At 44.8% G+C, this 26395-nt stretch overlaps 1 protein-coding gene across 1 annotated transcript in view; it reads left to right on the top strand.

Moving 5' to 3' along the window:
- The window catches only part of LOC144147090 (uncharacterized), a 242100-nt gene that overhangs the window by 155736 nt on the left and 59969 nt on the right, over window positions 1-26395 (top strand). The window contains exons 10-13 of the mRNA XM_077679137.1: window positions 6162-6316; window positions 12265-12394; window positions 20973-21194; window positions 25766-25897. Of these exons, the coding sequence (XP_077535263.1) occupies window positions 6162-6316; window positions 12265-12394; window positions 20973-21194; window positions 25766-25897 (639 nt within the window). The remainder of the gene's footprint in view (window positions 1-6161; window positions 6317-12264; window positions 12395-20972; window positions 21195-25765; window positions 25898-26395) is intronic.

Raw genomic sequence — 26395 nt, forward strand, 5'->3', positions numbered from 1 at the left:
TCTCTGTTCGAACAAGCATGTAAAATCGAATTGCACGAAATACAGGACTTGAGTGCAGATGAAACTTGCAGCCTAATAACTTCACGGCTCTTGGAAGCTGCAAAAGTGTCTATTCCCGAGTCCTCCGGGACACTCCCCAGGAGGTCAAAGCCGTGGTGGAACTCTGATTGCAGGGATGCCCGGAGGAAGCAAAACTGCGCATGGTCCCGTTTCAGACGCTACCCCACTGCCGAATGTCTAATAAACTTCAAGCGACTCAGAGCAGAGGCGCGCAAGATAAGACGTCAGTCGAAAAAGGCTTCATGGCAGGACTTTGTAAGTTCCATAAGTAGTAACGTAAGCACAAAAACGGTCTGGGATAGGGTCAGGAAAGTGAATGGAACGTATAGTGCATTTACTATGCCACTTTTTGATGGTAGCAAAAGCCTTGCTGAGCAGGCAAACATTCTAGCTGAATATTTTGCCAAAGTGTCCAGTTCAGCCCAATACTCTGAATCATTCCTCAGGTATAAAGAACGGGCTGAAAAAAGTATAATTAAGATAAACCTGAGTAATGAAGAAGCATATAACGCACCTTTCTCTATGGCTGAACTACTTCTGGCGATTGCTCAGGGAAGCAGTCGGGCTGCAGGACCAGACCGAATACATTATGAAATGTTAAGACATCTAACCCCAAGAACCTTAAAAGTCATACTGCATTTCTTTAATAAAATATGGTTTGAAGCCTACTTTCCAGTAGCGTGGCAGGAAATCATTATGCTCCCACTACTGAAGCCAGGTAAAGACCGTAGTGAACCAGCAAGCTACAGGCCAATTGCCTTGACAAGCTGCCTCGGGAAATGTTTTGAACGGATGATCAACAAGCGGCTCACTCACCTTCTTGAAGAAAATCACGTTATTGATGCCCTTCAGTTTGGTTTCCGTGCAAGGCACTCAACAACTGACCACCTTCTCTGTCTAGAAACGAAAATTAGGGAGTCCTTTGTTCAACGACAACACTGTGTCTCCGTATTTTTCGACTTGTCGAAGGCTTATGACACCACATGGAAACATGGTATAATGCTAGATCTGCAGGGTTATGGTGTAAAAGGCAGAATGCTTGGAATGCTGAAAAATTACCTTTCCAATCGCTCCTTTCGAGTGAAATTTGGAACAGTATTATCGGATGTGTACACTCAAGAAAATGGCGTACCTCAGGGAGATGTTCTTAGTGTTACCTTGTTCCTAATCAAGCTAAACTTAGTCGCGCGTGTAATACCGAAATCTTTGATGTATTCGCTTTATACGGACGATATTCAGATCAGCTTTTCCTCGTGCAACTTAGCATCCTGCGAAAGGCAACTGCAAATGGGCATCAACCGTCTAGTGCAGTGGGCCGAGGAAAATGGATACAACTTTTGTGCAGAAAAAACAGTCTGTGTGCCTTTCACTCTGTACCGAGGAATTGTGTTAGATCCTCAGCTGCACATAAAATCGGCCCAAATCCCTGTTCGAACTGAGCACAAATTTCTTGGCTTAATATTTGACCAAAAGTTAACATTTAAAAGCCATGTTAACTATCTAAAACACAAATGTCTGAAATCAATTAATGTTTTAAAACATTTATCCTACAGAACGTGGGGCTCAGATCGCACCTGCATTTTGCGGCTGTGCAACAGTCTAATCCGTTCCAAGTTGGATTATGGCTGCTTTATCTATGGATCTGGTCGCGAATCTGTACTCAAAGCGCTCGACACCGTTCACCACTGTGGCTTGAGAATAAGCAGCGGAGCCTTCCGGACATCTCCGGTGCAAAGCCTGTATGCAGAAACCAATCAATGGTCACTTAACAAACGGAGAGTACTCCTCGGAAACATGTACATAATGAGAATTCTTTCCTGCACAACTCACCCTTGTCGACAGCTGTTTCTGAAACCTCACTTTGAAACTCTCTTTACCAACAGGCCTCGGACTATTCCAACCATGTTTTTCAGGTACCGCATTCTTAATGAAGCCCTTGACTTTTATGTAGATGATACCATGCTGGTCACCCACAGTACCGGTTATGCTCCATGGGAATACCGCAAGCCACAATGTGACTTTTCCCTGCTGAAGTACAATAAGCACAACACTCCCAAAGAACTACTACAGCAAGAGTTCTTAGATATCCAGTTCAGGTATGCTGGATGTGCTACTTACTTCACGGATGGTTCCAAAGGAGAAAGACATGTGGGAGCAGCTGCAATTGGACCTTATTATGACGAATGCCAACGGCTCAGACCTGACGCTAGTATCTTCACTGCCGAACTGCATGCCATACAGCTCGTTTTAAAGAAAGTATGCACTGAAAGGACACCACAGTCAATCATCTTCTCTGACTCTCTCAGTGCGCTAGCAGCCCTGTGTTCAGGAAACAAAACCAAAAATCCACTTGTCCAACAAGTACTTAACCAACTAATGGACTGTAGCAAAAATCACTTAGACGTGAGTTTCTGTTGGGTACCGAGTCATGTAGGAATTGACGGCAATGAAAAGGCACATGCCCTCGCAGCCCAGACAAAAGAGCTGGAGGTGACAGAAACTCGTTTACCCTACCAGGATTACAGACGGAGACTAAAATTATCAATAACGAAGAAGTGGCAGTCTGAATGGACAGAACTCAATGAAAACAAGCTCCACCTTATGAAGCCGCACCTGAGAGAGTGGCAGAGCTGCAGACATAAAGATTTGTAGAGGTGGCGTTATGTCGCCTAAGAATTGGGCACACGCGCTTGACCCACAACTTCCTATTGCTGGGAGAAGACCCTCCAGAATGTGAGCAATGTGGGAAGCGCCTTACAGTAATACACATAATTATAGAGTGTCCTAGTTACGAAAACAAACGTCGGGAATTTTTTTCCCACTTTTATAAATTTCAAATTCCATTGCACCCTGCTTTACTGCTTGGAGATGAACCCCTGGTTCTCTTGGAAAAGGTTTTTAAATTTTTGAGTGCCATCAAGCTTTTAGACAAACTTTGATATTACCATGTTACATCATTTTTTCTTGAGCGGTTTTTAAATTTTTGAGTGCACTCAAGCTTTTACAGAAACTTTAATTTTACCACTTTACATGATTTTTACATGAGCCTTTTACCGTAGTGTGTTCAAAATATTTACCTTGTGTCTGGCGCATTATAGCCAAATTTGGCTGCTGCGCCAATAAAATCCAAATTCATTCATTCAGTTTTTCTCCACGACTGGCCTAAGCGATTACTTTTTCCCAACCGATTTACTTTTGCACGAGGGCGGTACCCATGCCATTTCGGTGTTTTCGCCCGAATGAGCGAGCAGGGGCGGGCTTTGGAGCCGTTGTAGCATCTCGAAGGTTGCCTCCTCTTAGACGGTTTTCCACCTGAAAGGGGTGCTAGCTTTCGTTAAGCGCGTGAGTGGCTCGGAAATGCGTGCAAAGTTTGCGCGAAGCCCCCATAGTACGCGAACATTCCGAAAAATCTTCCCACGCCCTTCTTGTTTTTCGGTATTGGGAAGTTCGCTATGGCTAAAGTTTTTGCCGGGTCAGGCAGGACTTCCTTGGCGTTGATGACGTGGTTCAAACACTTGAGTTCCTTGTAAGCAAAGGGGCACTTGTCAGGCTTCAGCGGTAACCCCGACGTACGAATGGCTAGTAGCACACACTCCAACATTGCAAGTGTTCGTCGAACGTCCGGGTGAATACCCCTACGTTGTCGGGGTATACCAGGCAGGTGTGCCACTTCAGGCCGGCTAGCACAGTGCCCATGATTTTTGAAACGTTGCTGGCACGACGCACAGCCCAAATGGCATCACCTTGAACTAGTATGCACCGTCAGAGGTTGTGAATGCCGTCTTCTCTAGCTCTCTCTCGCCCATTTCAATTTGCAGAAGCATGTGTTCCCATCCATCGATGAAAATTACTTCGCGTGGCAGAGGTGGCAAAGGACGTCGTCGATTCCTGGCAGAGGGCGCGCGTCCTTTTTGGTGATTTTGTTCAATTGCCGGTATCCAATGGAGAACCTTAATGTTCCTTCTTTTCCTTCACGAGTATGACCGGCGCAACCCAGGGGCTTTTCGATCGCTCTATAATGCCGTCGCTGAGTATGTCGTCGGCTAGTGTCCCGATGGCTTCCCGCTCGTGTGGAGACACGCGGTACGGGGACAGAAGGGAAAGTCGGGCTCCATCCTCGGTTGGTATACGGTGCTTTCGTAGAGGTGTGTCGCGTTATTTTCAGTTCGCCGAAAAACACTCACTGTAGTGACGCAGCCAAGCTAATGATTTGTTCCGTTTTTCTTGCGGTAGCGCCGGGTTGACGTCGAGGGTATGCTGAACAATAAATAATATAAATAAAATACTTCTTTCTTCACTTTTTATTTTTTGTATCTTCGAAAGTCTGTCCAACAATTTGGGTTCATTTGCACTGTTATATTGATTTAAGGTAGAACATGCATGAAATCTGCATTTTGTGTGGAAATGCATGGTTTTTTTTATATAAAGCTATTTTTTGTGTTTTGCTTGTTCTTCCACAGAATATTTTGTTCGGTTTTTAGGGGAGACGTATAAGATGTATGTTTTTTTATTTTTCTCACGGAAGTTTTAGTAACATTTGATTTTTCCGTTTTCGTTTTTGTTTTTTTTAATGCTGTGTGACCAATACCTTCTTTGCTACAGTATAACGAGTAAAAGAACATACTGAGTAGCGCAAAGAAACACACACAAGAAAGAGGACACTGGAGCAGCTCCTGTAACGTGTTCTTAGAACAAAACAAACACGCTCCGCAACAAGGCCTCCTGAAATAACGTGTAAAGTTGGAACTTCCCACCAATCTGTATTTCTTTGCAAATGCAGGCCGCCGCACGGTTTGCCAATCTGGCGTTTTTATTTCGTATTTTGAACATCATTTTGCGGACTGTTTTCTTGATTCTTCGGATTTTAGGGGAGAGGTATAAGATTCATTTTTTTGTTATTGTACGATCATTCCGGTTAAAAATGATTTCTTTTCCGTTTTTTTACGTTTCGTGTTATCAAAATTCTGTTTGGAAAGTTATCGCCACTTACGCTATGATAAGATTTAAAGGTTGTGGAACTTCCCCCACATATGCATTTTTGTGAAAATGCAGGGCATTACACGCCTGTCCGCCTTCTTGCTGTTTTTTTTCGTAGTGTAAGTCTATTTTTCAGACTTATTTTTATTCTTTCTTTTTCTGGAGTAGGTGTACAAGGTGCGTATTCTGAATTTTTTCAGATCGTTTTTGTAAACATTTTTTTGTATTTTGCCTATTTTTTGTTTTTCAAATATTCTGTCCGACCAATCATCTTCATTTACACTACTACTACAATTAAGGGTGGAATTTTCACCAAATCTGTATTGTTGCGGGTATTCAGGGCGTTACACGTTCCCGTCTTAGGAGTACCCAACAAATATTACGATTTCAGTACAAAATCTACATCATAATGGTTCTGACAACAGGCGGAGTGAAAGCAAAACGCAAACACAAGATTTTGCTGCAGTCTGTGCCCTGCACAGAAAAACGAAAAGTAATAACCAACATAGGATTTGCGCGAAATAGACACCAAATATAGGAACGACTGGACAAGGGCAATCTCGTCCCCTCTTTAATCCCGTCCTTCCTGTACGTGGTGTCTATTTCGTGCCAAACCCATGTTTGTTTACCAAAGATGCACCAACTCGCCTAACAAGTTCTAAAACTAATGAAAATTGTGCTGACTTACACTTTATGCTCTCATGGAGCACAATTTTTCGGGTGTTTACTCCGGAAAGATTTAGTCAAGTCGACGAGATAAATGTTTATTGGCGAAAAAACACAGGGGAGATTCTGAGGTGGGCTGACGCTGTCTCCAATGACCACGTTGGTTGCGATGTTTAGACAATAAGGTCCCAATCCAAACTAGCATTTCGGAACTTTCACTTGTAGCACGCGTGGCCCCACTCGAATTTATTCTTCTTTTGCATGCGCCCTCGTCCCATTTTTGCTTAAATCTTGATTTTCATTTACGCTTCTGAAAGAAAACAAGTAGTAGTAACATCATTTAGACTTGTTTAAGAATCCGTTCTAACTACCACGTTGGCCTCACCCATTGATTATTATGTCCTTATCCTCCTCTGAGCAGTGATAAAGTGTTGTCTTCGCATTTATTTGTTTTGCAGGACGACATGGGTAACACCCCTCTGCATGTTGCAATAGCCGGAATGAATGAGGAGATGGTGAACGTGCTCGCTGATCTTCCCAAAGTGAATTTTGCTCTCCAGAACAAGTATGGGTTGAACACTCTTCACATGGCTGCCTTGACAGGAAACGTCCGGTAAGCATAGACGACGCTTTCGACATATTGTTTATTGATGACATTAAAAGAAGTAATCAAAATTTATTTAGTGTTATAGTGGTAATATGTTCTAACAACCGAGTTGTGTCTGTACCTGTTTTGTGGCATCAGTTAAACAACAATCCCCACAAAGGTACCCGGTATTGCATATTTTTATTCAATGAAAAGTTGCCATTACCTATTACTCTTTGAAATTTATGTGTGACGCCAAGAGCGGACCAAATTAAACAAGTCGGAGCCATGAGGTTGACATACCGGCTGCTTGAGGAAAAGGTTTGAGAGCTTTTTAAATCGCAATAAATGACAACAGGAGGGGTTGCGAACACAAGTTTAACTTTATCTCCAAACTTCTGCTTTGCATGCGCAGGGAAACTTTTTAATGTCACCCGATTGTTTGATTCTAGTTAGGTACTTCGGTGCATACTACTCTTAGGCTGGTGTCAAAAGTATTACATCACCCGTAGCCTCAATATCAAAAATAATCAATACGGACGCCTCTTACAAATATCCCCACTAAACTAAAGATAAATGCAAACTTGCGTTGTGGGAATCCGTTAGGAGGGAAAATACGTTTTGTATGACTTCCGTGTAAGTAGAGAGAAAGACTAAAAATTATATGGGTTCGCATGCATCCTAACTGTAGCGTTAGAAACGTGTTTTTAAGCATGTTCAGTTGTTCAAAAAAGTGTATTTGACAATACCCGTTTGCAAGGTGCTCTTCCTTGTTATACGCGCACAGGAAACGTAGACAACAACGTAGCACAAGGCATCGTGACTGCATTTATTGCCCCTAAAAGCTCTCTGTTCATGTAGTCGTGTACAGTATTCAAAGCATCAACACTGGTGATCATGGCTTTGTCATACTACCTAAACACAAGGCGTTGTCATTGTTAAAAAAGTGACACACAATAACGCATCGTTTTGTGTTTCTGACAGCTCACTACTGTCACTTGGACAAGCAATTATCTTTATTTTTCGTAATAAAGTATATAAAGAAAATTATTAAACTTTACATTTGAGCAAAATCCATCCTAAATCGGTGTTTTGCAATATCGGAAGCCTGAAGCGAGAGGTGCAGAAACATCGAAATGAAATCGTGGTAAATCTAAGTTTTTGCACCGTCAACGCCTCAATCATAACTTTTCTGTAGAGATCCCATAGGCGATACACTTTTGTTATTGGCAGGTTTTTTCGGTTTCTTTGAAGTATGTCCACCATGTGATATCGTGTAAGCCTATTATTTGTGATAGTTGGCGTGCTGCTGTTTTGAGCTGGTGTTCCCACTGTAGAGAAGATACAAAAACTAATTTTAAATTGGCGGCCACAGAAGACAGCAGTCGATGAAATATCCTGTGAGCCCGCGAGTTCTTTTGGTAGCCAAAGTAAGCATTTGAATGCTGTGCTTGCTTTTAGCTGACTGGTGTGTGCGTGTGTGTATATATATATATATATATATATATAGGGAGCAGTTGAACTTTTGAAGATGGTAGAGAACACAAAAAAAGAAAACTTTGAACAAGGTAAAAGCACGATTGTTGCCACCATCAATCGTGCTTTTATGCAAGAATCGTGCTTTTACCTTGTTCAAACTTTTCTGTTCTTGTATTATATATATATATGTATAGAGAGAGAGGGAGAGAGAGAGAGAAATAAGGGTTGGCAGTCGAAAAAGCCTCGGAAAGCAAAGGGTAGAATGTGGTAGGTCATTGAAACAGATAAAGAATTTGAAAAGGCAGAAAGTGGAGGAAAATAGCCCGCCGGCTGGGATGCGAACCCACAACTGTCTTGCCGCTAGTTCCTCTGGCCCATCCCCCTCTTGTGTTTCATGCCGCGCGCGCTCCCGCAAGTGCCTTCCTTGCTTTCTCGTCATCTTCTACCATAGTTTCGTCTTCGTCGCCCGCTAGCGCTTTTTGCTGCGTGGGAATGTCAGTCATAAGATAGGTTTACATTTGTCTCTGCACATCACAATACACCAAGACCTATTAGAATCGGATTCACTACCATACACAACTGCATTCCTGGGAAGACACTTGCCTAAGGTAATAGAGATGGTAATATGAAAATGTTAGCTTGTATATAGGTAGGGTAAAACCGAAATGTCGAAGTCACAACGGCCCAAATTTTTGTGCGGAGTCTTCAGGAGACTTTACTGGGGTTGGTAAAAGTAGCGTTGATAATATCCACATATCGTTTTTGAGAGAGAGTCATAAAACCTCTGGCGGTAACCATGAAGATACGGGAAAGTTAAAACTGACAGCCAGAATAATATAGTTGTGGCTGCGGACCCTGGCCGCGTGTGCTCAGATATAACATGGCGCAATCGGTTCATTCAAAGCGAAAGTTATGGCGATACAATTTGGAACCTTCAAGTATGAAAGCACAAAAAAAAAGAGTCGGGTGTGGCAGAGGTATGATGGTCAGGTATGCAGCCGAAGTATAGACTAGTGCGGTGATCGTTACGCAAGCTGTGCGGCTGAGAGCAAGACAAAACACGCGTTCAGGGCGCCAGCAGCCTAGTTAGGATGGTTTACACGACTCATATAAATCTGCTTCATTGGGTCGCTCTTTTTTCGAGCAAAAGCAGCTATGCACCAACTGCGCTGCGTTGCGGTCGGGGCTCAGTCGAAGTTACTCATGTGGTCCTGTCGACACGCCGTATGGTGATTTAGATAGTACGGCCATTTCTTGAGCGACTCTATTTTACGTTTCCGATATGCGCTCAATTTCTTGGCACACAGAGGCCTCTACGCAAATGGTGGTCTCCCAGAGACACAATAATGTCCAAACAGACAAATTATGACTCACTCGACCATTCTTGATGCCAACAGTCTTTATTTATTTATTTATTTATTTTTATTTATTTATTTATTTATTTATTTATTTATTTGTTTATTTATTTATTTATTTATTTAGTTATTTATTTATTTATTTATTTATTTATTTATTTATTTATTTATTTATTTATTTATTTATTTATTCACAATACCCTTAAAGGCCACACTAAGGGAGTATTACATGGGGGGGGTTGAATTTGCACATATATTGCGTAGGAGTAACAAGACATCAGAGAAAAAATAAACAAACAAAAAGTAAATATTAAAACTGAGAACGCAAATATATGCAAACATTGTAATATGGAAATTTTTATTAACAAAGAAAAAAGACACTAATACAATACAAATGGTTCAAATTCAAACGCCAACACAATGTACAGCCGATCCGCACAACAAAAAGCAAAGGGAAAATGGAAAATACAGGGCGAAAAAATAAATTAGCACACGTTTTGAAAGAATGAAAACAAAAACACAGAATGAGAGCAAAGCGTTAGATTAGCTCTTGTATTAGCTCCTGAAATTTTGCGTTGTCTTTTTGAGATGAGATATGTGATGGTAGATTGATCCATTCGACAATGGTACGTGGATTCAAAGGCCGGGCAAAGGAAGATGAGCGGCAATTTAAGCGTAACTTTGAAGGAATGATTGCGGCGTGGAAAAGTTACGTTTGGTGTTTCAAAGAAATCATGGTGAAGTGGCACATAGTGATGAAGCTTATGGAACAGTGACAGGCGGGAACGTTGGCGGCAATGTGCTAGATCCGGTGGTTCGGCGCTACGTTTTAGTGCTGTGACGCTAGAATGAAGTGAGTAGTCCGAATATATGAAGCGAGCTGCACGGTTTTGCAGATATTCAGTATCAGTTATTATGTATGCTTAGTGGGGATCCCACATGACTGATGCATATTCTATTGTAGGACGTATTAATGTAGTAAAGAAATGTTTTCGAATGTTAGAAGTAGCATGTTTAAGGTTATGCTTGAGAAAACCGAAACAGCGATTCCAGGAAGTAATGGTGTGTTTGGTAATGCCATGGCAGGTCAGGGTGTAAGTAAATTGTCAGATATTTTTATGTATAGATTAGATTAATGGCAACATCAACACTCATGTAGGAAGTAGAAACTCGGGAGGCACAAATAGTAGAGGATATATACGTAGTTGTGGAGTTGTTTACGGTCATTAGCCAAGATCACCACCGTGTATTCATAGCGGTAAGTTCAGTTTGCAAGGTTTTTGGGTCATTATCACAAGAGATTATTCTGTAAATCACACCGTCGTCAGCAAAAAGTGTTACTTGGGAAGAGACACAGGATTACAAGTCTTTAATATACATGAAAAATAAAAGGGGTGCAAGTACGTTGCCATGGGGGACTCCGGAAGTTACAAGTTTGAAAGAAGAGGTACGATTGTTATTGGACTTGCACTCTTTTCGCGACGAAAGAAAATCTTTTACCCATGATAAAATGTTAGAGTCAATATAAAGCCCAGAACATTTAGCGAAGAGCCTGTGATGAGGAACACGGAGGAACGCCATTTTGGTATCTCAGCGGGTGCTGATGTCACCCTCTCCACGTTCAGTGTTTACAGAATCATCATGAGCACTGGCAGTGACGTGCCCGTTTTGCAAGTATAGCGTTTTCTTTTAGGTGCGAAGCATCTCATGGTCGGGGCTATGTCCCTCCCTTCACCGTGCGGCGTCCACACCCCCAATGCACATGCTCGGCTTGCTGAACGCCCGGTGGTATCTTACCCTTTAAGGGCTCGTGGAGCGACAGTGTTGCCGGTGTCTTCCTGGGCCGGCACAAGACGAGCACGCTTCACGCACCTTCGACATTTCATAGTCGTCGGGGGCGGCGTGCGTCAGCGACTCTCGGCCGGCCGTGATTACGAGCAGCCCACAACCATTCGGGGAACGTGCATCGACCTCATCTTCAGCAACTTTAGTGTTCATCCACTACAACGGCCCTTGACTTCACATTTCACAGACCATAAGGCGGTCATAATCAAAGCGAAACGCAAACCACAAAAAAAACTCATACCGCGTACAACGTCTCTCTGTCTCTCTCTTTAATGCCTCCCCACTCTAATACCGCCCCCCCTCCAATAAAAGACACCATCTTCCCGTAGGGGAACCATGAGTAGTATGCCAAGCAGCCATGGGGACAACACAATTTCCCATTTCGTAGTTCCGGTAATTGAGAAGTTTCGTAGTTTCCATGGAAACCAAATGGCAAATGTAATGGTAGCTACGTACCTCAACCTAACGGAAATGACGAACTGAAAACTGGTGGGAACTTGAATCGACCCCATGGCTGCTACGCATACTACTCAGGGTTCCCCTACGGGAAGATAATGTAATTTTTTCAAAACCAAATCTAATGATGATGAGCGGGCGTTTCTCTATCCTTCAGTATCATCATCGAGTATCGTCAATGATAACAATCATGTCTGATGTTGAAACCGCAAATCATCCGGGCGAAAGCACAGTAGTACGTTCGGCTTCTATGGATTTGTTGATCACCTTCTAGATTCTTCGAGGTACGACATAGGCTTGTACCAATGTATCTCCATTAAACAAATCCTAGCTTTCAGTGTGTTTACGGTATGCTTCATCAGTGTGTAGAGTGGAAGCACCACAAACTATGCCGAATACGAACGAACATGTACGGGACTCGTCGCTCTGCAGACTAAAATACTGGCCACAGTATCTTGTGTTTCTGTGTCTTCGAATTTCGACCTGTTAGCCATACAGTTCTGCACAAAAGATCACAGGGTAGAGCCATTGTGCTTTGATGAGTTAGTATACCCAAAAATGTTACTGTAAAGAAAATAAGCAACCTGTTAACGAAACCAATGACCAAAGTTACCTTAAGCACCAATCTAATGAAACTGATATGATATCACGCAGTACATTTTATTAAAGGAAATTTATTTAGTGCTTGATATTCACCACTACACTGTGTTACGCTTTCAATGTATTTGCGGAAATCAAAGAGGAAAATATGTCGAGGCTGGTCTTTCATATGCACATAACACCTACCTTTTATCATAAAAATGTTTGGTTTTCCTGTTTTTTTCTGACCCATTTCTCCAGGGCAGCAGAGAAAATCTTGTCGAAAACGAATGACCTTGTGAATGTTCAGCAAGAGAATCAAGGATTTGCTGCCCTGCATTTCGCAGCGGTCAATGGCCATGGCACCCTTGTAGACACCCTACTGAAGCAGGTAGGGAGAAATACTCAAGTCCAGCAAAATTATTTTTCTCAAAAAATGCTTGTCCGTCAACGTGTCTCACAAATTATTTGCCGCCAAGTTTCCTGGCGAACAGTGAAGAACACAAAGCCACGCGGCGCCCTATTCCTGCCAATTATGGTTCAAGCAGCCATAATTCAAAGAATTCAATATTGCCACCAAATACACTATACGAATCGTTTGCTTTCTTTTTGTTTGTTGCACCTGGCGGCGGAGGGCTGGTTTTCTATATCGTTCTAAAAGCGGCGTGTCGGCTATGTCTACTTTGGTTCACGAACACAAAATATCCTACGACATAAGACTGCGTATAGAGGTTTATGTCGATGCGCTCGCTCCGGATGACCTTATCCCAAAGTTTAACGCGAACCTAATGGTGACGCCGACTCACATTCGTGTTTTTTCCGCCGTTAGGTCTGCTCGGTTCGTCAGAAAACTTCTTAAAGGCCGTCTACTTGTTTTATTTTTTTCAAACTGTTATGGTGGCTGGCACAATGTCATTATTTATTTTGGCAAGGAATAAAATTGCCGCTATGTGTGCATTGTTTAAGCATTCTTTCTGACGTTTGTGCATCTAAACCTCAAACCAATGCTGTACTTATGCTTTTTTCTTCGGTATACCTTCAAGACTGCCCCACCGCACTGTGTCAACTGCAGCGGTGACCATGCTGCATACTCACGCTCATTCCAGCAATGGAAAAAAGAAAAAGAAATCATTGCGTTGAAAGTAAAAGAAAACATCTCTTACCCCGAAGCACGCAGGCGTCCTGCTATCACGCATAAGATAGCATACGCCGACGTGGCGCGTCAGGGGGCGGCGCCACGTGCGGCAACTGTCCAATCAGGGACCTCGTTGAGAGGGCCTGAGGAGACATCTTCAGCCCCCCAGGTGCAAACAGTGACATCTGCTGCACCTCAAGGAAATGGTGGCCCGAAAACGGCCAATGTGTCAGCTGCAGCCTCGCGGTCTGCACAGCTAACACCACTGAGACGGTTGTAACCTCACAGGAGAACCGGAGGCCAGCCAAGGCCCCAGGTCTCAAACCATCAACAAAGAAGCCTTCTTTGGAGGCTATGGACACAAGTCAGCCATCCTCTGCGTCAATCACGCCGAAGGATCGCCACAAACCTCTGGAACGTACGGACTCCCAGGAACTGATCAAAAAAGCAGAGCTCCCTAAGTTGTCTCCTACTGGAAAAGGCTCTGGAAGCTAACAAGCTGAGCCGGTCTTTAGTAACAAACGTGTCAATACTAGTAATGGCTTTTTGTACTGTACTGCAGTGGAACTACAGGGGGCTTCTGAAAAACTTGGATGATGTTAACGAGCTGCTCTGGGAGCATGCACCTCTGTCAGTGTGTCTCCAAGAAACCCACTTAAGCAGCAAACACACAGACTTTTTACCCCAGTACATCACATACAGAAAGGACAGGCAAAACACCAACCAACCATCGGGTGGTGTAGCTATTATCCTTCAAAGGTCAACCACAGGTAAGGAAGTTAAACTCAGGACTGAACTAGCTACTGTAGCTGTGAGAGTTATATGGCTGCAGCGACTAATAACAATTTGCTCCATTTACATTCCCCCAGACAAGCGACTACAGAAATCTGAATTTGAAATTCTAATGGACCAGCTCCCAGAGCCGCGCATAATAGCAGGAGACTACAATGCCCATCATCCTCACTGGGGCTGTGAAAACTACGATGCAAGAGGGCGAATGATAGAAAAATTACTAGTCTCCACTGGAGCTTGCATATTGAACAAAAAGAAGCCCACATACTTTAGTCCCACACACAAAACATCCTCATCAGTTGACTTAGCTCTCTGCACTGCTACTCTCTTCCCACTAATGGACTGGCACGTCCTGGATGACCCTTACGGAAGCGACCACTTTCCAATCGTGCTGAAAGAAAAGGTAGTGTCGACACATGGGCAGAACAGTGTACCACGATGGAGGATGGGTCTGCTGACTGGAAAAAGTTTCGGCAGCTAACCTGTCTTCCAAATGACTATCTAGATTCACTGGACATCGACAGCGCACTTTCCTTTATCGAAAAGCACATAATTGAAGCCGCTAGTGAATGTATCCCACAAAGTTCATGTAACCCAAAAAGAAAGCCGATTCCTTGGTGGAATGAGGACTGCCAAAGTGCTAGAAAAAAACAAAATGCAGCATGGCGCCTCTTCCGTGACTCTCCCACGACTGAAAACTACATAAACTTCAAACGCATCAAATCCCAATCGAAAAGAGTGAGACGGATAGCAAAAAGTGAGGGTTGGGAGAAGTACATAGTGGGTATTAAATCTTACACCGACCAAAATAAAGTATGGAATAGGATACGCAAGTTGAAAGGGCAGCAGACTTGACCCCGCCCTCTAGTTGATAATGCTGGTGGCACTCTGGAAGATCAGGCGGATGCACTGGGAGCATACTTTGAGTCGGTTTCAAGTGCAGCGCACTACTCAGCGAAGTTTCTTAAATTGAAACGTAGGGAAGAAAAACTGCAACTTCATCGTAAATCACCTCCAAGTGAGGCATATAACGCTGAGTTCTCTATTGCTGAGTTCGAAGCTTGCCTAAACACACTTGGTAAAGCAGCACCTGGACCTGACAATATTCACTATGAAATGATCAAGAACTTGCACCCAGAAACTCAACTTGCATTACTATCACTTTTTAATAGGATCTGGAACAATGGATATATCCCTCCAAGGCTGAAAGAGGCCATTGTTGTTCCAGTATTGAAGGAAGGGAAGGACCCAGCAGTTGCATCTAGCTACAGACCTATAGCTCTGACTAGCTGTTTGTGCAAAGTATTTGAAAAAATGATCAACTGAAGATTAATGCATTTTCTAGAAGCAAACAGGCTCCTGGATCCATTCCAGTGTGGCTTTCGAGAACAAAGATCCACGCTTGACCAATTTGTGCGCTTGGAGTCCCAAATAAGATATGCGTTCGCGCATAAACAGTACTTTCTGTCTGTATTCTTTGACCTTGAAAAGGCCTATGATACTACTTGGCGGTTTGGTATATTGAGAGATCTTTGTGCCCTTGGGATACAAGGAAATATGCTAAAAACAATTGAAAGCTACCTCTCTGATAGGACATTTCGTGTAAGGATAGGCAGTACTCTGTCTAAACCATTCACACAAGAGACAGGGGTGCCGCAGGGAGGTGTGCTGAGCTGCACACTTTTCATTGTAAAAATGAATTCCCTACGCACTGTACTTCCGCCAACCATGTTTTACTCAATGTATGTTGGCGATGTGCAGATCGGCTTCAAGTCCTGCAATCTCTTCTTTTGTGAACGCCAAATTCAGCTGTCAGTGAATAAGCTCTCCAAATGGGCAGATAAGAATGGCTTCAAGTTTAACCCCTCAAAAAGTGCCTGTGTACTGTTCTGGAAAAAAAGGGGCATTGCCCCTCCACCAGAAATCTACTTAAATGGACAGCTGCTTCCTGTTAAAGCAGAACACAAGTTTCTCGGATTGATTTTCGACTCGAGACTCTCGTTCACCCCCACCTGAAGCATCTGAAACTGAAGTGTTTGAAGGCAATGAATGTGCTTAAGATACTAGCGCACATGAAATGTGGCACTGACAAGAAGTGTTTACTACACCTGTACAAAAGTCTTGTTTTGTCCTGCCTAGATTATGGATGTGTAGTTTATGGGTCAGCCTTTAGCACTGCACTGAAAATGCTTGATCCTATCCACAATCTGGGCATCAGGTTGGCCACAGGGGCCTTCCGCACTAGTCCAGTACTGAGCCTCTATGCTGAATCAGACTGTTGGTCTCTGGAGTACCACCGAACTCTTATTGGTATTATTTATGCCCTGAAGGTTACGTCACAGCCCGTGCACCCGTGTGACTCCCTGATTAGAGATAACTCAAGAATGCTGCTCTTTTCAAATCGACCTTCCTTAGCTCAACCGTTTCCACTGCTGATCAATTCCATCTCTACAAAACTATCGATCTCGTTTGATGACACCCTCAAAATGACTCCAGATGAATGCGTGGCACCCTGGGGTACAAGCATCATATCATGCGACACCTCATTTAGACAAGTATTCAGGAAAGGCTCACTATTGGAAGTCAAACAGCACTTCGCATACCTCCAAGACAAGTACAAGGCTGCTCAGTTTTTCACTGATGCATTGAAAACCAAATCGGCTGTGGCCTGTGCAGTTCTTGGACAGCATCTTTCAATAGCAAAAACAATGCATAAAAACACAACCATATTTACAGCAGAAGCACACGGAGTATATCTTGCTGTGGACCACATTATCACAAGTAAAACACAAAAGTATGTTATCTTCACAGACTCACTCAGCGTTGTCACAGCCCTGTCCACAGGAAAGGGAACCAAGAATCCCACATTTACTGCCCTTCTTAAAGCTCTGTACAAAGCACACCAACTAAATTTAGAAATTATAGTGTGCTGGGTTCCTGGCCATTGTGGCATAGCTGGCAACGAGGAAGCCGACCAGGCTGCTGCCAGAGCAGATAAAAGAACCAGTATTGACAGCACGCAAGTACCTTACCTCGATATGAAACCAGCAGTAAAACGCATACTCCTTCAGCTCTGGCAGAAAGAATGGGACGGAGAAGTCAACAACAAGCTTCACTTGGTACAACCTATAATCGGCCGATCAGCTGCCAGGGACAAAAACAGGGCCTTTGAGGTCTGGCGATGCAGACTACGAATAGGACACACACATGGCACGCATTCCTACCTCCTGACTGGTGACCAGCCTCCAAACTGTGCCAGATGTGGTGAGGGCCTTTCAGTCCTCCATGTTTTGGTTGAGTGCTCGGCCATGGAACCAGAAAGGAGACGCTATTTCCCGGAAATGTACCGTAAGAATATGCCACGGCACATTGCAATGTTTTTATCAGACTGTCCTGTGTTCGAGCTCAGCAGAGGTTTAGAATACCTTGATGCTTTTGGTTTTTTAAAGCAGGTTTGTTTTAGAAAGTAGCATTCTCGTCCACCTTGTTCATCCGTAGGGTTCTATTTACCATGGCCCTATACACCGTTAGCTCATTCCATGCCTCATCACGCTCTTCACTCATCTTTTGGATCCGGCCCTTTACACCGAAGTAATTTTATGCACTATTTGCACTCATTTCATTAGCACATTTTTACCTCATCATAGAAATGGCGCTCTTGGCCTTAGATGCCCTCGCGCCAAAAAACCCCACCAAAGAAGAAGGTATACCTTCAAGAGACGCCGGCACCGTGGGTGGGAGCAGAAAGAGACACATTCATTCGTGTTGCCAGGCCAAAATCCCTTCGTGTAAAAGAACGCACTTACCGGAACTGACCAAATAAGTGTGCTTCCGTGTAATTTCAGCGGGCCACCCCCATCTATCGCGTGAAAAAGACTTGGGATGTTTAACATAAACCCAAAAGAAAATTAGCTCTAAATTAAGTTTTATAAAGGGTTGGTTTGTCTACTTGTTTTGTGGGGCATAAAAGAAAACTCACGTATTCCTGAGAAAACAAGCCACATCGAAATACAAAGTTTTGTAAATGGAAACATTACCCTCTTAAACGTAAGCTGCGCGCAAAATGAAGTAGCTGGAAACCGTAATCCCAAAGCAAGCTGAAAACTCCCCAATGTTGTGTTGAAGTCGGCCACACAGCATGACTGAATCTCGTTTCCTCGTCTACCAGCAATGTCATCTGCTAGCTTCTAAACTGGACCCTGAGGAGTGCCAGTCCAAAGACTCCTTGGCGGTTCCGGAAGCCTGCGGGGAGCCCGATGCATCTCCACCAGAGAAAATCGCAGACGTCCTGAAAGTTCACCAGTAGAGACGTACAGGTATACTCCCGAGAACAGAATACCCGGCTTTTGCCCCTGGCTTCCTGTGGGGGATATGAAAAAGCCAGAAGTGAAACGTCAAGGAAGCCTATTACCGTAACAAAGCAGGCATCGTTCTCGTTGACGATAGGAAGCGACGGTTCCGTCGTGCTGCCGCCAAGCTGCGAGAAGCTTCTGTTTCTGAAGTGAAGGTAAAAAAGAAAGCCATGCACCTGCCTCATCCTTCCTGTTTATGTCACCGAATCCGTGGCTAATGTGGCCAAATTGGAAAAAACGCTTGCTGAATATTCAAGCGAGACAGGACGGCTGCCTAACGAATGTGCTTGTAAAGGAAAAGGCCGAGGAGGTGGTTTCAGCTTGGGCATCGTAAGTGAGGCCATTCGTGCAGTATTCAGGAAGAAACCTCACGTACAATTCCCGCCTAAGCCACATCGAATCGTATATATAAAGACGTAATCTGGGTAAAAATCGAACCAGGCCTAAGGATTTCAAGGATGTCCTAGGTTCTTGTGAGCCTAGGACGGTTGCCTACACCGCAGCTTTCCATCTGCCTTGTGTGCAATTCATTACCAGTCGACTCCCTTCTACCACAACCTTTTTTCAAACACCCATATTTTTGCTCCGAAATACCTACACTCATGAAATCCGAGGTGTAGTTAATTCACAGAGTTCATCCCCTTTGTTACTGTCTTTTCTGGTTTGGGGTGCCGAGGGCGAAGTGGATTTGGCTGGTGTTGTGCCGGGGTATTCATGAGCACGAAGTTGATCGTAGAAACGAAACAATATACAAGTTTTTACATAAATCTCGGCCAGATTGAAGTGAGGTCGCTTCTGCATGGGCAAGATTAAACACGTTGCCTCCGTTTCCTTTCTGCCTCTATCCTCGCTTGTCACGGACGCACAAATCGAAAACATCCATGGCGTTGAAACTGACATCCAAATATTCGCACGGAGAGGGCACGCTTCCCTTGCTCCCGCATGGACGACTGGTTAGCCTCAGTGAAGCAATCTGCCTGAGGTCAAACTTGTTGGGGCCAACAATTTTAATCCCTTTTGAAGACATCTGGGATGCCCTCCGGTAACCCCACATTTGGTGGCTCGTTCAAGTACGGCGCCTGCAGCGTCGTCAGATATGCCGCATAGGAGAATGTAGGAACACCCGGCCCCCACTGCAAAAGAAAGAAGGTGGGCGAGCATTTCGACACCCCCTCTGACCATTCCAGCATTAGAGGGAAAGGGAATTCGTCCGCTGGGTGCCGCATCACGGGTCGCGGTCGCGTCAATGTGCCCACACAAAGTCGTTTCCCGTCAATGAACGGGGCACCCGACTGATGGTAGGCTTGGCCGGTCGAATCCACCTAACGTCGAGGATGTAGTTCGGAACTCCCAGAACTGAAGCTGGCCAGGTCTATCCTTATTACAGCTAAAAGGAAAATGGTTTTCGCGGTTTTCCCTTAGACGCGCCCGTCTCCGTGCCCAACAGGGAACAAATGGGGTCGACGACTACCTCTCTCCCTAGACAGGCGCAGCCTGTTTCGACTGTTTGCGGTGGCCCTATGTTTTAACCTGAGTCATCCCGCAGTCCCTACCCATTTATCCATGCTCTGTCCCACTGGCGCCTGCTGCATAGTTTCGGTTTGTATCTGTTTAAGCCTGTCGTGCTCAACACGTCTGATTTTATTCTATGCGAGCAAGCTATATGTGCACTACTGTAGCAATTTATTTCATTTAGTTTTGTATAGTGCATTACACTGTACCAAAAAATGGCACATTCGTGATCATTGCGTACATCACGTGTCCCAGCGCTAAGAAATGTGAATATCCCCGTCCCTGCCTGCCCTGCCGCTTGCAAGGTTCTAGAGTAAAGTCTTTCCTGCACTACTTTAACGCGACATTCTGGTCTCCCCCTGTTCTGTCTGACACTGGTTTCAGACTTCGGGTCAAAAATTGAAACAATTCGTAAACCCGGAGTACCTGCACATAGGCAGCTGTGTTCCAAACGACCTAACGCGCTGTCACTAGTCCTACGGGTTCCCATTATATCAAGCGCAGAGGAAATCTCAGGCGGTTTTGATGCAAAATGTCAGTATGTAACCGCACGTCCCCGCCTAATTTCAGGTAACAATATACTTTGGCATAATTTTACTACAGCAAGCGAAAACTCAACACATTAAAGATGGAGCACAAAGGCTCCAGCTCGCGCCAGATTACAGCAGGTTCGAAAAGAAGAGATCGTCTGGTCTTGCCGTTTCTGTGCGAACGACAAACACAAGATAAAGAAGATGACACCCGCTCTTCCGACAGATGGGCTGCGAACCGCGGGAAAACTACAATATTTAGCTGTATTGAACAAACCTCCAATCTGTTCGTCACGAGAGGAGTGCTCGGTGGTGGTGGCTAAGAGTGAGTGGTGGGAGCAAAGAGCTGAGAAAAACTTACGAGGCAGAGGCGGGAGATGACTATCCCCTTTTGAAGGTATTTGCGATGACGCAGGTAGATACGCGGCCAGGTTTCCCTGCTCACACAGCGCCTGCACCATCGTTTACTCAATAAACTAGCGATTTTCAACAGCCGCATACTGGATTTCATTCAAAACACTGTTGTAGCGCTGATACGAATGCTTTAAATACTTGTATTTAAGCGTTTAAAATGTGCTTCGGCCACCTTTATTAGTTGTGTAGGCACATTGTTAACAATAATTTAAGATATTTTCTGTCTACTTCCAGGAGTCGTGCAAAGTCGACCTTTTGACCAAATACCAGGAGACCGCACTACTGCTAGCCGCCCGCGAAGGCCACTGGGACATTGTGCAATCGCTGATCAAGGCTGGAGCTAATATAAACAGGGCGGATCGCCTTGGAAACACTGCGCTGCACTGGAGCTTGATGAAAGTTAATGAGCAGCCTGTTGAGCCTCTCGTTAAGCCACTCAGCCTTGCAATAAAAGAGGTAAGTACTACAGGGTAATGTCGGCAAAATAAGCGTTTGATCAAAAAGCTAGACAATATTTTTTATTGGCCAATCACTTATTTGGCTCAGTCTGTACCTATAATGGGAAGCGCCGGACTTGTTGAATCACTCACTCACTGACTGGCTCATGAGCGCCCAGCCAACTCTGCTAGACCTAGAGCACGGAGCAAAAATATAGAGAATGGGAAACGGACCATGACGAAGCTGTGATGTCGAAGGATAGTTTAGCGGCACCTAATAGACGAAATGATAGCGGCCGCAATTCATTCTGTGCCTGCTTAGTGATCGCGGTGACTCCTTAGTTTCTCCACGCGTGGCCGTTGCTGCTAGCTCAACCTATGACTAGTGCTTGTGACATTATCTGGCCACGCTAGGAGGCTTAGTTTCCCCTCCTGTTTTCGTTTTGCTCCGTGACCTAGAGGCATGAAATTTCGCGAGTAAATTTGTTTCGTGGCGTAGGGGCTCCCTAAGGCGGGATTTTCCGAAATAGTACTCGTAACCAGGGAAAAATAACAAATTATGTTGTCATAAATTTATGGTCATCTCGTCTACCTTTTCTGATATATATATATATATATATATATATATATATATATATATATATATATATATATATATATATATATATATATATATATATTTTCTTCACTAATATGCGTAGCCCTTCAGAGTACTAAAAAAAATTCCCCGCATTTCCCCGAGGGGAAGAATGTGAAAGTGCGAATGCACGAGTTGAATTTGCGTGGTTCGGTAATGTTCGCGAAAGAGAGATCACACACACACACACACAACTACAAAGAAAGAAAGATGCATTTATTCACAGACACCTATTTGTGTTGTCGTTGTACTTGATTGCTAGAGCGGATCTCAGCTTTGAAATTTCGTGTCAGTACTCCTTTAAGCGAGTGCATTAGCCCTTCTCACGCCCGATTCTTGGCCAATCCCCCACGTGGGTATGTGCCATGTCAGCGGCCAGGCAGCGCGCGCCCATCTCCCCCCGTTGCCAAGGAAGACGAGGAGATTCCTGGCCAATCCCCCACGTGGGTATGGGCCACGTCAGCGGCCAGGCAGCGCGCGCCCATCTCCCCCCGTTGCCAAGGAAGACGAGGAGCGCGCGCACCCGCAGCTGTTGCAATGCGGACGGCGGCGGACGCTTCAGGCTCGCTTAAGAAGTGCATTCGCACTTAAAAGTTGCTTTAGTGTTTCACATTAACCATCACTTTCGGGGCAATTGGGCTTTTTGGAACAAAATAGGTGTTAAACATTCTCCAATAAATGTTAAAACGACTAATATATCTAATTGTTTTTCTGCCTATACTTTTTACTCATAGCAATGCACAAAACCAATATCAAACATTTTCCGCTCTGACGCCGCTAAAAGGGCGAAACATTTTTTTTTATATTTCCACCAATAGTAGGCCCATAAGGCTTCAAATTTGATGTGAACACCACGCCAACTTCTGGTTGTAGAAACTTCACAGTTGAGAAGCACACTCCTATTATGGTGTAGCAGCTTAATATTGCCAAATATTGCAAAAATCCTATCCCTCAGTCTGTGACAAGCGCTAAAAGATGGATTCATACATTTTTTTATCGCAGGCCCGTTGAGACATCGAACAATTTTTTCTTGGCATAGGTTATATGCACCCATGTAATATGGAGAATCACAATTCTCGGTTAATTACCTGCTTTTTGAGATTTCTGATTACCTATTCAGCCCGTTCCTTTATGCAACTCATTTATACTTATATAGGCTGCGAATAAAAGTCGCCAAAAACTAATTTGAGGATTTTTGTCCCATTAAGCATTTGAAAAGCCAAGTGGGGTTTGTTTAAAATTACACTCTTCTCGATGTGGCATTCAATTTGTTTTCCCGATATACATTGCGGTCACCACCTGTTAGGAATTTCTGTAACCACACACCTCCCGTAGGAGGTCATGTTATTGATTATAAAACTTTGACTCATGGGTATTTTTTACTACTACCACATGGTTATTTCCCGTGAGTACGTTGTTCTTTCAGCACTGCATCTCGAAATTTTTTTTCGGGATGTTTCGAATAAAGCATTCTTTGCAGCCGTTTCTGATAACGACACGCCTCTGGGAGAAACCCATGTATTGAAAGCAGGCAAGAGTTGCGAATTGTGTAGATCGCCATGATAAAACCGCCTATTACGGCAAGTCAGGGGTAACAATGTTACACCCATTCATGTAATATTATAGTGGCCCGCCCGGGCATCGCCGGGCCCTACCGATAGATACCTTATCATCTTTTCTTATTTCTTATAATCTTCGGCCATTATTCTGTTATTTCTTTGCGAAAATAGTGATTTTAAGTGTAAGTTTCCTTTGCAATATCAACATCGCCTAATTGCTGTCATCATTCATCAGGAGGAATTATGTATTTATGCGGAAGGCAATATGCCAGTTTTTCTCAGAATACTGTAAATAAACTGATTACAGATTGTTACTTTATGAACACTAAAAAACATTGAAGTATATCGCCAACCTAGATGAGGTGAATGCCGAAATTGCGAAAAGCTTAGGCGGTTTATTGCATTTGTGATCAAGTGTTTTAGATGCAACACCGAGAGCATCTCTTGTCGGCGGCCCTGTCCTTCCTGCGTGCGTCCGTCGTCGTCGTCGGCGTCCGCACTCTCCTCCACTCACCCCCTCTCCTCTAAGATAGCGAACACTCTCTCGCGAGGGGCATTAGATTGGATTCGATTGGCTTGGCTTGGCTTGGCTTGGATTATAATGGATTGGAATAATTCGGATTGAATTACATTTGGATTGGATTGGATTAAAGCGAATTGTGTTGGATGGCGTTGCGTCATAGTCGCGGCAGACGCACTGGCGGCGGCGCGTGCCCAGGTGAGAGCGAACACTCTCTCTCAATATCTGCGGGTGTGCGGCCCAGCCCGCTCTCACTCCGCCGGTAGGCGGCGCTGCATGCGGTGATGCGCATGTGCAGTACTCTCTCTCTCCGCGGTCTCCTCTCCTTCGGGCGCGCTGCGCATATAACCGGTGTGCGGCTCACCGGCGGCCTTTCGGTCGACGGTTGCTCTCCGCTGCGCTTGAACCCCCCTCAGCGTCGCATCACACCAGGGTTCCCGCGAGGGGAGGTGGGCGTAATTTTTACAGAGCATTTTTGGTCAATGTATTTCCACAGAAATACTTTACAGGATATTTCCATTAACACAGCTAAAACACCAGCGCCTTTTGTATCTAGGCGACGCCAGGACATACGCAGAGCCACGCGCATGAGGGCGAGGCATTGGCAGAGGCCGGCCTGTCGAACGCTCCTAGGAAGCCGCCCACCTCGATGACAAGTGTAGAAAAATTGTATTCATCCCATGAGGTTTGCCTTTGATAGCGTGCGCCTTCTTTTTTTATAAGCCTCTGAGTTATTTTTTTAAGCACAAATATGCAATGGCCGTTTGTCCATTCGGGGCGACCGCATCTGCAGCTTCTTTGGAGAACAGTTGTGTAAGAACATTTTATTGGAAATTAAGCACCAAGTTTACGATTGGAAAGACGACTAGTGGAGAGGAAACAGGACTAGAGGGAGACTAGTGGGATATGAAAAATATTGCAAAAGTCTGAACGCTCATTTTTTGTAATGCTTCAGACATTACGAGGACTCCTAAAAGCATTCCTGTTGATGCCGTGGTAGTGAAAGGGTGAGTGGCCAATCGCAAAACACACACGTGTCGTCCAACGTTGCCACCATGTACTTCACCTTCAATTTTTTGTTTTTCTTACTATGAGTCACCATTGAACGACTACATCACGGAAAAAAAACACAAGGACAAAAGGAAATCATACAAAACGAAAACTGCGTTCGTCCCCTATGACTTTCTTTCGTCCTTATGTTTCTTGCCGCGCTGTATCTGATCATGAAGTTACAACTCATCTGAAACTGCCTTATGACTCAGCACACACCCACATTCACATGGCCAGGTGTGGATGATACTGAGTTTAATTTACTGCTCGCCTAAAGGTAATCATGCAATTGTATGCGCGTGCTACGCTGCGCCACCTGGCAGGGCACATCTTCGGTTTTATCCCGCTATGTTATAAATTTGCCTTCTCTTCAGCCCACGAGGTGGTCCCCTTTAGGGTCACATAGCCATGCACGTGGCTTTTAAGGTCGTTGAGCTTACGAAGCCTACCCGCGCCATCCGCCCTCACTCCCACGTTCCTTAATCGCAGGATAGAGCGACCGACAGTGATATGTGTTTGCACGTACGTGAGATACGTGCCAAAACAGTTCTCCAGTATGCCCGAAGGAGGCAATGTCGAGCCTTTCGGCAGTCGGCCATTTTTTATTGTCCCATGGACGCTAGATATTCGACAGTGAGTGAGTGAGTAAAGATTTTTTGAAATCGCCTGCTGTGGTGTGCCTAATGGAGCACCTTTGCGCGGCCTCCTTCATCCTGTCAAAACCCTTTACACGGCAGCTGCCTCTCTACTCCCCTCGAGGTCCTTCAGCCGCCGCTGGATGGGGGTGAGCGCCATCGTCTTTCGACCGGATTCTTTCTTTCAAGGGCCACGAGGATCAGCTGGACGGCCGGGAGTTGGTTGTTCTTGTCGTTGCTCCGCGCGGCAGCCTCGAACCCGGGCGGGATTGTTGTTGCTGTTGCCGCTTCGCTGGGCCTTGCCGTACAGTTCCACATCAGGTGAGCAGCAGTGGCTCGCGCGCTGGGACGCACCTTGCAAGTGTATCCCTCGTACTGTTCGGGACACACGTGTTCACATGATGGCCTGGGTCAGTAGCGAACACGTCTGAATCTGTCTAAAGACCACCGCCAGTTCCCGAGTCGGACTCAGGTCGGGCGGCGCCATTCTCCTCGTGCTTAGTCTGTAGTGCTTCGTTGTTTCGTTATACGTACCCAGCCTATCGTTGGTCTCCCCGCACCATTTCGCAGACGGGTTTGCTACGGCCGCGCTTCCTGTTAACTCTCGCGCGGTCGAGTTCGCCGTCTCGTAGTGGTTTTCTTAACTTTCCGAGATATTGTACCCGGCGTGAGCCGGGAACCACTTAACTGTCACTTGCCTGTCCTTGAGGTCCACCGCGGCGAGCACCCGCACTGCTCCACAACATACTTTCTTCTTGGCATAGTTTCTCATTGCACTCTTAGAGCCACAAAGCACGGTCTTGCAGTCCGGATCCCTGA

The sequence above is a fragment of the Haemaphysalis longicornis genome, unplaced genomic scaffold (assembly GCF_048455015.1).
Source record: "Haemaphysalis longicornis isolate Haplotype H1 unplaced genomic scaffold, Haemaphysalis longicornis Haplotype H1 scaffold_7, whole genome shotgun sequence".
Classification (NCBI taxonomy): domain Eukaryota; kingdom Metazoa; phylum Arthropoda; class Arachnida; order Ixodida; family Ixodidae; genus Haemaphysalis; species Haemaphysalis longicornis.